Source organism: Heterocephalus glaber, unplaced genomic scaffold (genome assembly GCF_053883595.1).
Source record: "Heterocephalus glaber isolate CG9 unplaced genomic scaffold, H.glaber_assembly_v1.0 deba00001687, whole genome shotgun sequence".
NCBI classification, from domain to species: Eukaryota; Metazoa; Chordata; class Mammalia; order Rodentia; family Bathyergidae; genus Heterocephalus; species Heterocephalus glaber.
This window is the reverse complement of record NW_028258412.1, coordinates 4,218,943-4,234,177: the sequence shown is the minus strand read 5'-3', so window position 1 is coordinate 4,234,177 and position 15,235 is coordinate 4,218,943. Positions and strand designations below refer to the sequence as shown.

General features: G+C 39.1%; 1 protein-coding gene across 4 annotated transcripts in view; it reads left to right on the top strand.

The window, feature by feature from the left end:
- The window catches only part of Pitpnb (phosphatidylinositol transfer protein beta), an 80,759-nt gene that overhangs the window by 22,169 nt on the left and 43,355 nt on the right, over window positions 1-15,235 (top strand). For all 4 annotated transcript variants that reach the window (XM_087198500.1, XM_004843360.4, XM_004843361.4 and 1 more), the window contains exon 7: window positions 227-310. In XM_087198500.1, the coding sequence (XP_087054626.1) occupies window positions 227-310 (84 nt within the window). The remainder of the gene's footprint in view (window positions 1-226; window positions 311-15,235) is intronic.

Below are 15,235 nucleotides of genomic sequence, written 5' to 3'. Positions count from 1 at the left end.
TTTATTGTATATCATTCAGGTTAAAGGTAATTTGGCTGTATAAGCTATTTCTTAAGGACTACCAGAAAATAATATTGACATCTTTCTCTTCATTTGGCAGTATCTTTACACATACACACCACCCTTTATTTTGGGGAACTATAAGGAGTTAAAAAACGTACATGTAATAGTTCTACCTAACAGAAATACTAGAGTTTGCTTTGTTTCATTTCTGTGTCAATTGTAGGTTCATGATTTGGATCCAAACACATGGAAAACTGTTGAAGTTGTCCATATAGATATTGCAGATCGAAGTCAAGTTGAACCTGGAGTAAGTACAATTTGATGATATCTTAACACATTCTCCCTTAAACGTCTAAAAATGATTTTCTTTCTTTCCTGTATAGCCTACGTTTCTACTGAAATTCGCCTGGAACTCAGCTCTGGGTTTGTGCACAAAGAGATCTGAGAATAAGATAAGGCGATTTGTTTTCTGTGCAGATATTGCCTTTATAAAGGGATTATTTAAAGGGATCTCATTATATCTGGCATATGTGTTTTCATTTGGGGAAAAAAAAGCACATTGTTTACAAAAGTATTCTCCGTTGAGCTTTGAAACTTCAAGTGTGGTTAAGAAGGCAAAAATGTGATTTACATACAAGTTTTCAGTAAACTCAGCTAAGGCTGAAGGCCAAAGTTGTTTATGTACAGTATATGATGTATAATGTCATTTCTTCTCTCTTTTTTTCTTTTGGTACTGGGGATTGAACTGAAGGCCTTCACAATGAGTTACATCCCCATCCCTCTTTTTTATTTTTTATTTTGAGACAGGGTCTTGTTACATTGCCTGGGCTGGGCTCCAACTTCATGATCTTCTTGCATTAATTTCCAGCTTTCTGGGATTAATCATATGTCGCTGTGTCCAGCTGATACATAATATCTTAACAGTTGTTTAGTTTTCTGTTTTGATTCTATTAAAGGTAAATATTTATAGTTCAGGATTTTGACTTTAAAATTTTTTCCCCACAAGCAAATGTACTTATACTCCATGCCAAATTAAGACCTTTGTATTTTTTTTGTTGTTGAGATTTTTGAATATTAACTCAGGTCTTATTTTATATTATGCCAGGGTGCCATCTTGTTTCAGTTTAGCAGAGCATGGTTGCAGACTGCACGTTAAAACAAGCAGTGATCATCTGGCTAGAGAGCCAAAGCTTTGGAAAAAATGTGGTTGGCGTCCCTTTGTTTGTCATGGTCAAGCACAATATGTTGTTCAGTGAGCATCTTCTTCCATTTCAGTCTTAGTGTGTAGTCTCTGAATTTGAGGTGTGTTGTCAGCTGAATAGAAATAACTCAAACACCAAATGTCTTGTTTTTTTTTTTTTTTGGTACCGGGGATCGAACTCGGGTACTTGCCCTTGCAAGGCAAGCTGCGAAACCACTGAGCTAAATCCCCGGCCCATCCAAATGTCTGGTTTTGCTGTTGAGTTTAAAGGTAAAAGAAAACGAAGGTCTTTGACTTTTTCTCTGAAATCATGGGTTGTGGCTGACAGCAGTGATCCTGTGTCCCCTTGGCCCCTTCCCTGACTAGAGGTGTAGGCACTGAGAAAGGAACCCTTTGTCCTAGAAATTCTTCTGGGTGTGTTGTGGTTTGAAGATACTTCAATTTTAGGATTTTATTTTTACCTTTGAAATTATCTAGGGAGTTGTCTTAGTTACTTTTCTTGAGGTTGAGATAAAATTCCCAACACCCAAAGTTAAGGGAAGATTTATTGTAGGTCACAGTTTGTAGCGGTATCAGCCCATGGTCAGCTCAGCTGGCTCCGAGGCAGGGTGGCATGCAGAGGGGCATTGCAGAGGAGAAACAGTTCATGGTAGGCAGAAGGCAGCAAAGTAGTAAAGAAGCAATAGCCAGCCTGCCTTCTTTCTGTCTCTTTATATCCATTCAGGCTACACAGGCTTTGGGTGGTTCCACCCACACCCAGGGTAGGCCTTCCCATTATCCACACCCAGAACTATCCCAAACCAGTCAGTGGAATAATTTAGTACCATACACCCTTAATCTCAGCACTAGACACAAGCTATGACAGGAGGTTTTTTATCCTTAGAAATGAAGAACATTCAGATGATATTCTGTTTTAGTCATATCTCTTGGTATCTTTTCTAGCAGAGATTTACAGTATGTAAAAGAATGGTGACAGGGAGAAAACTAGGAGTGTAAAGGAATCAGTTAATGGCTAGATCAGGTTCGCCAACCAACCTAGAGTTGCTGATCACAAGAGGATACCGAGCACCCATGTGGCTCACCAGAAGTGGGTGCCCTAGGGAAGATTTTGTATGCTGGTGTTGAAACATTATGCTGGCCAAAATGATTCTGTTAATCTGACCTTGTGGTTCACTGATTTGTATTCCCTGTTGTTCACCAGCAGAGTACAAGGCATCTTTGGTTTGGGGGAAGAGGGGGAGGGGGAATAGTTCTGGTCTTCAGGCAAAAATGAGCACTCAGTGTTTGCAAACATGACTGTAGGTAGGTTGAAAGGTAGGCAGGTTATATAATACTAGAGCTGTAGAGGCCCTGTTTCCCATTCCCTCTACCTAATGGAAGCCTTCAGGGAAGAGAGACCACCCTGCTTGCCTAGAGGATGCAAGACACCAGCAACTGAGGTCACATGGGGGCTCCAGGTGGAAGATACTGCAAATGCAAAGGCTGAATAGGTGGCTCTGTGGAATGGTCATGTTTGGGGTATATAGGTAATAGAAGACAATGGACTGGGTCTGTGTATTGTGAGTTAGTGGAGATGTGACTAAGAACTTACATTCTGAAACAAGATTAGCTTCATATTCAAATTCTGAGGTTCTGACATCTGTTAGCTCTCACTTTGGACAATATATGTGACTTCTCTGTGCCTGTAATTTGTGAAATACGGGTGTTTATCTCACAGGATAGAATGTGGGTACTTAGAGCAGTGCGGTTCAGGAAGGGCTAGTCATTACAACATTATTATTAGCTGCACTTGTGCTGGAGTTCCAGCATCTGCAGTCATACCAGGTACTGTGCAGGAAGTGAGTGCTCACCTGCACGCATTTGTAGTTCCCTTTTCCAAGTTAAATTTTACGGATGAGTAGGTAAAGATTTATTTTAAGGTGTATGGAATTTGCAGTAACATTTCTTCATTGTGATAAAATATACATAAAACTCTGATTTTCAGATGTACAATTGAGTGGCATTTAATATATTCAGTATTGTGTGCAGCCAGTCACCACTGTCTTGTTCCCAGGGTATTTTCATCACCCCCAAAGGGCACCCTGTATCCATTATAGTCTCTGCACTGCTTGGTATCCCAACTTTTAATAACCACTAATGTATATAGTCTCTCGGGAGTTGCTTGCTCTGGTTATTTTATATACATGAATTATACTATAGGTAGCCTGCTGTTTCTGGCTTCTCTCTTATACTTTGCATGTTTTCACATTATAACATTTATCTGCACTTCATTGCTTTTTATGGTTAAAAAATATTTCATTGTGTGGACATAAAAATGCTTATGCATTTGTTTATTGATGGGATTTTGGCTCTTGCCACTTCTTGGCTGTTGTGAATAGCATTGTTTTGTACCTTCATGTCACAGTAGTATTTTTGTCTTAAGTGCTTTCTCAGTCACGGATAATGAAAGTACAACTAATTTATCTAGGGATTGTCAGACCTTCTAACATTAAAAGAACCCCAATATCCACATTTTTCTGGTATAAGAAGAGGGGAACTTGGTGATATCAGGTGAAGGTACCCATGACAGTTTTTAAGCCTGAGGCCGTGTGATGGGCTGAGTGGAGGGCTGTGGAACCAGTGCCCAGTTCAAGGAAGAGGTGATCTTGAAAAGGGATCCGGAGGGGAGCTGTCTACTTGGTGGTCCTCACTTCTTTCCATATCCTATTTTGTTGGGTTAGTTTGTTCAATTGATTCTGCCCTTTTTATGTAAATTTGTTACATGAAAATTCTCCTTTGTGGTGTTTAGAAAAGGAAGAATTAAGAACGCATTTGCAATTCTAAAATGGCAGTGTTGTCATAGCAATCAGCAGGTATTGAGCGCTACTCATATGCAGCCAGAATAGCACTGTAGTAGCTTTCCAAGACTGGTATAGTGGCCTCAAGAGTCTTACAGTCTTAGCCCAACCCAGTAGTTTGAAATAGCTAACAAGTGGCAGAAGCTTATTCGTGGTCCAAAGTGCTGCAGGATTTCAGAGAAGAGGCAGTCTCTGAGGTGGAAAAGGCTGAATGGAAACCTGACTTGAAGATGGGTAGGATTTTGATGGGTGGAGCAGTCCATCCCCACTCATTACACTTGACCATCATTTCCTTTTATTGCTCTTGACACGTAAATTTCTTGGCTCATTTCTCTCTCCCTTCAATAGAAATTGAACCTCAGAGGGAAGAGTATGTACAGTTAGACCTGTCTTCTGGCTCCTACAGTAGTGCCTGAGATTTAATAGGTACTCAGTGAATGGGTGTTGTGTGAATGATTGAGTTGTTATCAAGCAGAGTAGAAGTGAAGGATAAAGATGCAGTGTCTCGCACTGATTTTGAATTTTTTAATTTTTTTTTGGTACCGGGGATTGAACTTGGGACCTTGTGCTTGCGAGGTAGGCGGCGGAACCACTGAGCTAAATCCCCAGCTAGAATGTTTTTTTAGAGCTGAACAGAGCCTCAGCTATTTAAGATTGCTTTTTCTAGTGTGTTTTTTCTAGTGTCTTCGTGTTCCTCAGGTTGACAGGATGGAAAGACTAGAGTTTGAAGCTGAGTATTCCCTGTTCTTCTCTACCAACAAACTTCTGCTTGTCTGGCATGATCTTCCTGACCCTTAAATATACTTTGAACCAACACTTCTTTAGCTATATAAAGTTTGATTCCAGGGCCAACATCCTGGTTTTCCTGGTGAGGAAATTGAAGCCCAAGATAAACTCATTTTTGAAGATCACTGAACTAGTGACAGAAGTAGACATTCTATCCTCAGTCCAGTGCTGTCAGCTGACTCTTGTTTGCTTCTGAGTGAAGGCCCTGCTTTGCCAGTCATTCTTCGAGTTGCCCCCTGAGCACTATCCGTGTTCTGCTTCTCAAATTGGTCTGCCAGTGATCATATCCTGTCCCAGTGACCTCTTGTCTTCACCTCCCTTCAGGGATCCTTCCTTTCACCTCTAGAGCCTCTGTCCTTGAGGCTGTAGGTCAGACCTCACTTCCTCTAGGGAGATTTCAGATGAACCCAGTGAGCTTGAGAGTAACATGTGTGAGTAAAGTTTATTTTAGAATAAAATCAGTTTGATATCAGTATGATAACATCTGTATTGGCAAGGGGGCAAGGAAGTAGACATTCACACGTTTTCCTGTAGGAATATAAATTGGTAAAACTGGTCTAGCAGAATTACCAGTGTACTTGCCCTTTGACCTAGCAAAGTTCCATTTCTAGGAATTTACTTACTGTGATGGGACAAGCGAACAAACCTAAGATTAGACAAATGCTTCTCCAGGCAGGAAGTGGTTAAAAACATAGTAAGTATGATAGATTTGTTTAGTGTAGTCACTAAAAGAGAGTGAGCTCTAATTGTGTTAATGAGAATTCCTTTTGAGATAATTTGGAGGGAGGATAAAGAAAGGTATGTAAAATATACTTTCATTTGTAACGTTTTAAAAGGGGTGAAAATATATCTTTACACATGAATTTGCTTATGTTTAGATGGTCTAGAGGAATTTGTGTGGTACTGCTGAAAATAGTGATTTCTTTGAGACAGGGGAGCAGGGATGGAAGAATCTAGGTCATGCATCTGTGTGTAGCACATGGTGGGGAGGTGTCCTCCTTGTTAACTACATCAGTTTTCTTTTACTGACTTACAGATCACTGCCGTCAGTGGCCAGGTAGTATAACCTGGGAATGGCTTCTCAGCACCTTTGTCGTAGTCTGCTCATTAGAAGCAAGTTAGAAGTTCCTCTTGCACTTAGGGTTAGGGTTCACACAAGAGTGTGGCTCATGGAGGTTATCACCTTTGAGTGCATCAGTCACAGTAGCACTCAAATTTTGGTCCTGAAAACTTTCTCCTTAAGAGTTGGAGGGACATTAGAATTGTGAGCTTAATAACTATAATAGACCAATAGGATGAGTGATTGAGTTGGGGGTGGTGCTGCACCCAGTAGGTTAGGTCATCTGTTTAACTTAGGGAGTTGTTAGTGAGTGGGCTCCTAAATTTTCTGGGTCTTGCTTTGTGCAGGGTTCAGAGACTGGCTTGTGGAGGCTCAGGTCAGATGGGGAATGGCTAGGTGAGCTCCCACCTTGTGCCCCTCAGCTGCCCGAGCACTCATCCTCCAGCTCAGTGGGAGGCATCACTGTCCTATTTCACTTAATCCTCAGGCCACTGCTCTGTTCAGGCCTTTGCCAGGAGGCTGTGCCTAGGTTCTGCCTTTGTTTTTTACAATACTACTTTTGTAATAGGAAGGGGGCACCCTTTCTGAGTGGGAGATAATGTGGCTAATTGGAATGTGTCACCCTCATCTGTGTGCTAGATCTGATTACTTATGCAGTTGTTAATATTCAGAAGTTAGGCAGATCAATCAGTATGCCTTGTCTTACTCAGTTTAAAGGTTTGTGATAGGATTTGTTTTGGTTGTGGTATGGGAAAAGAAAAAACTCAGGAGACCTGAAAGTTGAGAGATTTCTCAGACTGTGGCATCTTGACTCCTAGTTTAGTCTTAGTCTCCATCTGACTTATTTAGTGATTTTTCCTTTTGTTTATATTGAACTGCTACTGGAGTTTTTTGAGGTAATTTAAAAACTTTTTTTTTCATACTGGGTATTGAACCCAGGGCCTTCCCACTGAGCTGTATCTCCCAACCCTTCTTTCATTTTTTATTTTGAAATAAGGTCTTACTAAGTCACTGAATTTACACAGGCTGGATTTGAACTTGATCCTCCTATCTCAGCCTCCCAGAATGCTGGGTTATAGGCATGCATCACCATGCCCAGCTCTTTATTTTTAAAATTTTTATTAATGTTTTCAGTACATAATGACTACATTCATCTTGGAGAGTTTGTATAATATACATAACATGTCTTAATTCTTTTTATGTCCCCTTACTCTCCTCTCCAGCTCTTTAAAATTTTAAATTTAAAAAATTTAAATTCAATTTAAATGGTTGAGTTTCTTTGTTTCACGTTTCTTGGTTTATAGAAAATCAAACAATTGCATTAGTAATTTTAAGAAAGTAGCCGGGGATTTAGCTCAGTGGTGCCGCTGCCTGCCTCACAAGCCCAAGGTCCTGAGTTTGATCCCTGGTACCAAAAAAATTTTTTCTTGTTTTGGGCTAGGGATTTAGCTTAGTGGTTCCGCCGCCTGCCTTGCAAGTGCAAGGTCCTGAGTTCGATTCCCAGTACCAAAAAAATCAAAAACAAAAGAAAGTAAGTAGCCACATCTAAGGATCTGGACAAATGTGCAAGAAATCAAGAATGGAAAGTGAAGCTTGGATCTTTTTACTCCACCTGGTGGGGCTTTTATGTTACTGCAGATGGATTTAATATGGTCTCACCATTTTAATTCAAAATGACTTGATTACTTTTAGGGTTTAACTCTCTGAGGTTGTCAGATGGCTTGTATGTCAACTGTTGTTGTTAACTTGCTGGTTTTTGATCATTCTTATGAACTGATTTCATGTGTAGAAGGGATGTGGTTTGACCTATGGTGAAATTGAAGGATGACATTGTCATAATAATTCTAGGCACAAGCATTTGTGGTAGGTTCATAGAATAGCTATAGAAATCATTTATATTTAAGTATATATTTAAGGGTTTTTGTTGACACCCTTGTAGAAGTGACTAGAACACTGTTCTGAAGTAGTAAGTTAGCAGTCTGGAATGTTCACACTCAATTTCTTTTGGCCCTTTAGAATGTATCCACCATACAAAATAGATTCTCTGTTTCATGGGGAAGAGGTATTGTAGTGAAGTGCTGTTAAGGTGTTACCTACTTTAAGAAGCAAGGATCCTTCCACTTGGCATTCCAGCAGTCCAGGAGCACAGCATGGTCCAAGAGAATGTCTCCTCACCAACACACCTCTCCACACCAGCCCTTCCTACCATCTTCCCACCCCCATTTCAGATCTAACCCAGACATCACTCCTGGAAAGCCTTCCTCAGTACATTGCGTGCCTCTTGGGAACCATGGCTGCACTGTACTCGTTTCTGTGTTTCTAGGACTTAGCAAGGTGCTCAATTCTGAGGTGGAGGGGGCTTCTCAATAATGGGTTTGATGATCAGGACCAGCATGGGCAACATAACAATACTCCATCTCAAACAAACAAACAAACCAATAAGAAGGAGGAAAAGGTGTTTTTGATAAGTCAAAATTTTTATTGTTCAAGTAGTAAATAACCATATGCTGCTACTTTAGTTACTTCTTTACTAATTCTAGATGATGAAGAATATATGTACCCAATTCTAAAAATTCTGAGTTTCAAAATAAACAAGTTTTTTTGCTCAAATTTTGAAAAATGTTTTGGTTAGATCAGATTGTAATAAGTCAGGCTATTAAGTAGAAAACACTAGAATGTAAGTTTAAAGAGATTTGGTGGGTTTTTTTTCCTAATTTCTAAGGTTGTCGTTGATACATAACCACAGTAAAAAGTTGGAGATTCTTTAAATGTCCTGATGAAATAAACATGTGTATCTTTAACTCATTCCCAGAATATACACAAATGAGTCAGTTGACATCTGCTTCTGCTTTTTTTTTTAAGGTATAAATTTGAATCTGGCCCCTTTTAATCATCCCCAGCACTTTGTCTAAGTAGCTTTCCATGATTTGTATACAAAAGTCACTTCCCAGGAGAGGAAGACTCTTTAAAGTGTAAGCTGAAGTGTATACACGATTAACATCAGAGAAACCTTCGTTTTTGGAAGTAATGAAAATGAGCATAGTTTTTTTTTAAAAAGAGAAATTGGAACCACATTTAAGGTATTTATATGTAACAAGAAAGAATTGTATCAGCCTTCCTCCACAGTACATGCTCTGTGACTTTATAATTTTTAGTGTTTTTTATAGTAGTAATAATGGTAATTCAAAATTTTTAAGCTTGCACATTTAAAGATAACAGAACTCAACATCTAACTTATTTAGATGTCAGTGGTAAGCACGTTTTCATGATGTAAAAGTACTAAATTGTTTGGACAGTGTAGTTTGAAAACATAGCTGTAATACCATATTAATATTGAGCAAGTGCAAAGAGAGTGAAATTTTTTCCCTCATGTTTTAGCATGTGTGAGATTAATGTTTTAATTGTGGTAAAAGATATTTTTTCCCAGATGAGGCCTTTCAAAACCAAGAGTTACACATTTTGGGGCCGTGGCGATGTTTCCCTGAAAATGGGATTCCTGGAAAGAACATACATGCTAGACGCACCTCTTGCATATTGTTTCTGAGTCACAGTAACAATGTGCAGGGGTCTCTAATAGGGTCCTTTACTGGCACTTCCCTGCAGGGCTTGAAGGGGCTTCTTTTTTGTGTGTTACCCAGTAAGCTTGGCCCAGTAAGATAAAGCTCAGATTTCATTCATGCCACTTCCTTTTAATTTTTTTTAACCTCTACCCTAATTGTTAACTCCCATGTGCTTCCCTATTCCATGTCCTTACCTGAGCATAATTTCCATGTCATATTTGCCCCAAATCTCCTTGTTTCTGGTCCCCTTTTTATTGGCAGATGTCACTCCTGGTGAGTAATAGGGAATAGAGCTGAAGTACCTTTGGCAGCCCAGGTATCTTTTCCTGGCAGCCACATTTCCCTCTTTTGACTGTAGGATTGCTGCTGCTGGTGAACTCTGGACCGCTCTGCATCATCATCTTCCAATCGAAAGCTTCTTGTGGGACTTTTTCAGCACTCACTAATCACAGTTGTTTCTTTACCACCCTAGATCACACAGTCCATCCCAGGTAAGAGGTTGGGCTATTGATAAAGCTCTGCCTCCTTTGCAGTACCCAGAATGACCTCTACTTCAAAGTCTCCCCCATCCTTCTGCCAATTTTGTCTTATTTGAAAAACACTACGAGTGTTTGTGTCTCAGTTGTGAGCAGGTGCAGTTTTCAGAACATTTCTGGAAGTTAAGGTATTCTTTTTGAGCCCCTGAGGGGCTTCAGGGAGCATTGCAGTTACCTTCAGAGCTTACCTGTCATATCCATTAGTTAGGATCCTGGCCAAGACATTCTAGACCTTTTCAGATGAAGCATGGTCTTCCCTTGAGCAGCTTGTTAGAAGTGCTGATTCGTGCAAATTCTGAGGTGAGGCTGGGGTCCATGGAGTTTTCCCAGTGACTCCTGCCCATACTTATATTTGAAAACTGTGGCCTGGCATACTATGGTGGGTGAAGACTAGAGCAGGCAACCTGCTAACATTTTTGGAGCAGAAGTAATTTCCAGTGGAGGTCATGGTCCCAGCAGTTGTTCCTCTCAACCTTTATTTTCAGTAATTGGGAATTTGCTGTATACCATTTGCTTTTGTTTTTAACCAAAGAAGTGCTGTTGCTTTACCTAGCCATACAACTAGTGGGAAGAGAACCACAACTTAAACACAGGGTTGCTGACTTTCTTCTTCCTAGAGCAGCAGCTTACCATATGATGTCCCTTCCTTGCAATATGTTGATTGAGAGCATTCTTAATTCATTTAAAGCAAACAACTGCCTGTTCTTCCATCTGTCTTCGCTAGTCCCCTGAAGCACCATTTTTCATCAGTGGCCTTGGTTACCTCCTTCCGACTGCTGAACTTTGGCATATTTTGAAATTTGCATTTGTGCAATAGAATACAAGGCTTGGAGACCCAAAGATGTGTTTTGGTGTGGGTCCTTTGAGGGAACACCACTCATTCATTCTTCTCATTTATGCATTTAACAAATGTTCATTGGAACATAGTATTTGCTGTGTGTTGATCTGGTAAACATTTTTCCAAATAAAAGGATAATTGTACCTGTCTAAAGACAGTGCAAGATTCTCATGAGAGAGCAAGCTAAAGTGTTTCTAACTGACTTGGAATTAGTTCATTCCTACTGTTGCTTGTGTAAATGATGATGTTGGATGTCCCTCTGCCAAAGGGAACTTTCCATACAGCTGGTATAGGCCAGTGCTGTGCTCCAGGCGGCAGCCAGAGTCAGGGTTCGAAGGCTAATCAAGAGTTGGGGGGTTTGGAGTTTTAACTTTTGCTGAACAATCAGTTCCCACATATCTAAGTTGCATGTTTAAAAACCATAAGGGATTGTTGGTTTCATCCAAACTACTCCCCTGAGCACCTTATAGAAATCTTAGGATAATCTTTTTAAGGATCGTCATGTTGAGGAAAATGAAATGGTTTTTAGGGTTTGTGCTTGTTGTTTGCTCTTTTCACCATTGACTATTTGTTGTTTGGTTATGATTCATTTGTTTGTTGAGTACTTTTTGGTAAACACAACAATGTCCCATTTTAAATGAGGCCAAGAATATACCTTATCTAAAGTGGAAATTTAATTTAGCTGAAGTAGAAATGAAAGTACCTTTGATTATTTTGAACTTTGAGCATGTATTGTTTTTAAAAAGGGTTATTTTGCTCTTTTTTAAAAGAATTATTTTTCCTAAATGCTAGTCTTGGCAAGCTGGCGAAGCTTGGTTTATTTAGGGTTGACCCTTAGAGGCCTATAAGTTTGGACTACACCTTACACAGTGCTTGTTTGTTGTGCCTTCAGAAAGGTTCAGCCCTATCTTTTCTTTTGATCAGATATTCTGTTAGACTGCGCCTAGATGTTATATATATTTGAGTCGATACACTTGGTAACATATGCTTTACTGCACCACATTTTTAAAAAATACTGTAATTTTAAACACATATGAGTCATAAAATATATTTTCTAAATAATCGGTAAAAGATTAAATTTTTTTTCTCTTCACAATTAGAAAGAATAGGGGCCGGGGATTTAGCTCAGTGGTTTCGCCGCCTGCTGCGCAAGCGCAAGGACCCAAGTTCGATCCCCGGTACCCAAAAAAAAAAAAAAATTAGAAAGAATGATGGAATCTGACTGGTAAAAGTGAAATATTATATCCAACAGTGTGAAGTTGGTAGTATTTGTCAGCTTTTGAGCAACAGAAGTGACATTTTCTTCTGGATCAACCTGAGATAGGTACCAAATTAATCTTTGGTAGATGATAGCCTAAATGTCCAAGTGAGATCATCATTCTGTTTGGTTCTCTCTCTCAACTGCATTTTGGATGTTACATTTGCTTCAACTGTTGCTTCATATTTCCTAAGAAGGGCTTTCTATTTCTTGGAGCTGTGCAATGGCTCCCCGGATTTTTAGATCTGAAAAGCACTTTGGATTATGAGAAGTCCGTGGTTAAGATCCAGTGGTCCCTGTGGTTGCCCAATGCTGCTTTGGTTAGTTATCTTTGGTAGGAGCAGACACTTGATCTCAGCAGAGCACTTCTTTTGCTGTTAACATAAACATAGACATTCATTTCTATCTTAGAAGTTTGAAATTTAACCCTAATGTATGGGAGAATTGCCAACATTCTTTATTGATGTGAGAACTGTGACCCAACTCCAAACTTGTGATGAATGCATGTACTAGTAACCTTCTGAGTATTGGGGGGGAAAAGCAACTCAAATACAAATTCTGAGGCTGCAGCAGTTTTGCTTATGCTTAAGAAATTTATACCTGTCAAATGCTTACCTTATTTCACTTTTGCTGTCCCATGAGCAAACCATTGTCAAGATCATTTTTGTAATAAATTGTAGAGGATTTTCCCCCATCCTCAAAGATATAAATAAATATAAGCATGATTCCCATTAAAAGGAAAGAAAATGTTTTCCAACTTTAGTTTGATGCCTTACGTGGCCAAGTACTTTCAGATCACTTTCAGTAGTGGAGGTAGAGAACGTCTGGTAGGTTTGAAGGTAGTGCCCTCTTGTGGGAAAATAAAAGATTGCTTATTTCATGCTTGCTTAACTCTTAGCAAGGATTTTACTTTTCTGTTAAAAATCTGTGTGTATTAATGTACTTTGCACAAAATACGTTTATTTTTGCATTAACTTTTTTTGATACTTATTCCTGATTTCATCTGTATTTTAAAAGAAAAGAAAGAGGGTGGTGATGTGGGTCAGTGGAGCAAGAAATGTCCATTGAGAGCCAGAAAATGTTGTTTTTGAGCAGCTAATTGCAGATATTATTAAAGAAACCAATATAAACTGTTCCAGGTCAAGTTTTTACAGGGCATCCCTTATAAAAGCCCTTAGGGAAGGTTCTCTGGGCTGAGAAGTAGGAGAGCCTTTGAGGAATTAGAGAGTAATAAGTGATAAAGCATAAACCACCTTCTGCCTATGGTTGGCTTTGATGTCTGGGCATTTCTGAGTCCCAGCTTTTCTGCTCAACAGGGGTGCACCTGGGCACACATTTTTAGTGATGGAGGGCTAACTGGGAGACTTCTTTCCTGGTCTAGTGTGTAAATACTCTAAACATAGTATCAAGAATGATGCTGTTCATTGGATTTTGCTCTTACTGTAATGAAATGTTAAATTTTTTCCAATAATTTTCCTACTCGTTTGTCAAATTAGTCCTAATGGATCAGTGGGATCCTGGGACTTAGGAGTTGAAGGCCAAACAAAAAAACCAGCATTTTACTAGGAGTGGTATAAGAATTTTTGTAGTTTTCCTCATTTTAATTGATGTAATATGATATAGTTTGTTCAGTGGTCCACTATCCTTTAAAGGGAAACAAATGTGTTGTTAAAACTTTGTTGAGCATATTATACAAGCACCTTAACAAAATCGACATGTTAATATGCCAAAAAGGTTAAAATATCTTCTATTTTAAGTGCTAAATGTATAAACATAAAGTATAAAGCCAAATAATAAATCCATTGTATATTTGTGACTGGAACACACCTGGACCTGTAACTCAGCTTCTCTAAGGGAAGGGCTGGGAAGGAGCTCAGTAGCAGTTGCTTAGGGCAGCCTGTCAGCCAGCCCTAAGCTATCCAGGAATCCTCACCTTCAAAGTGCTTGCTTCTTTTGACCTCACCTGGCCAGCTTATTCCAGAGCACAACTAATTGGTTTCCTTGCTTTGTTGTACCTCAGGCATTTGATTGTTAAGTTTTTTTCAGAGCTGAAATCCAGACTTTTTTCAGGTGTACCCTTCCAAAGGCTGCAGGAGTCTTTCTTCATAAACATGATGGTGTGGTGTCAAGGAAAAGATCAGGAATCAAGTAAAAGCTGTGAGTCTTAATTGTGCTGTAGTCTAGTGCTGTTCTGTTAATCAGTGGCCACAGCTCTGTTGATGACCCCTGGGTGGGACATAAATTCACACTCTTGTCATCCTAAGACTCTAGGAGGGTCTCTGTGAGTTTAGAAAAATTACAGAAATACTCTGTCTATTGTGCATATATTTGTCTGCATTTCTTAGTTCTTGATTCAGTTTAAAAATTCAGCTTGTTGGATTCATTGGTGGAAGGCCAGTAAGGATTAATGAGAGGGTTGAATTGTAGAATATTTTTTAATGTGGTGTTGTTCCTCTGAGGTACATTCAGTAACAGAAACTAGGCCAACAAGTTATTGACAATTAGTGGTCTTTTGGGAATCTGCTTTAATGAATAGATAAGAATGATTTGTAATTAGCATAATAATTATATGCAAATGAATGCTTCTGAATTGCTCTAAAACACTTCTGAACTGTTTAAACAGCCCTCCTGAGATCTTGTTACTCTATTAATTTGTGTAGCAAATCTTTTTTTCATAGATCATGCAAAGATAAACTTCAGCCCAGCCCCTGTCCGAGTGATTATGAATTCCAAGATAGTAGGACCTGAATTAATGAGATTTACTTATAGTGTATTAATGGTACTCCGTGGGAACCTGAAAGGGTGAGGAGTCACTGGGGAGATGTAATTAAAAATAGAAAAGAAAGCTGCTTAGTGGAAAATAACTGTTGAAATCAGTTTCTTAAACAAGTCAGTAAATGTTATTTCTTTTTACACCTCTGTTACTTGCTATTGGAACATTTTACACAAACATTTTTTAAAATGGGCTTACCCTTTGGAGTCTGGCTTGAATTTTGTCAGCTCCAGTTATGCATTTGGCACTGGGGTCAATAGTGATAGGATCCGGAAACTTTTTGTTTTTTTATAAGTGCCACAATACTGAAAACATAGGGCAGTGCTTACAAATTATGTTTGTTACTTATCTTCATATTTAATTCAGTCTTTTCTCTTATCCTG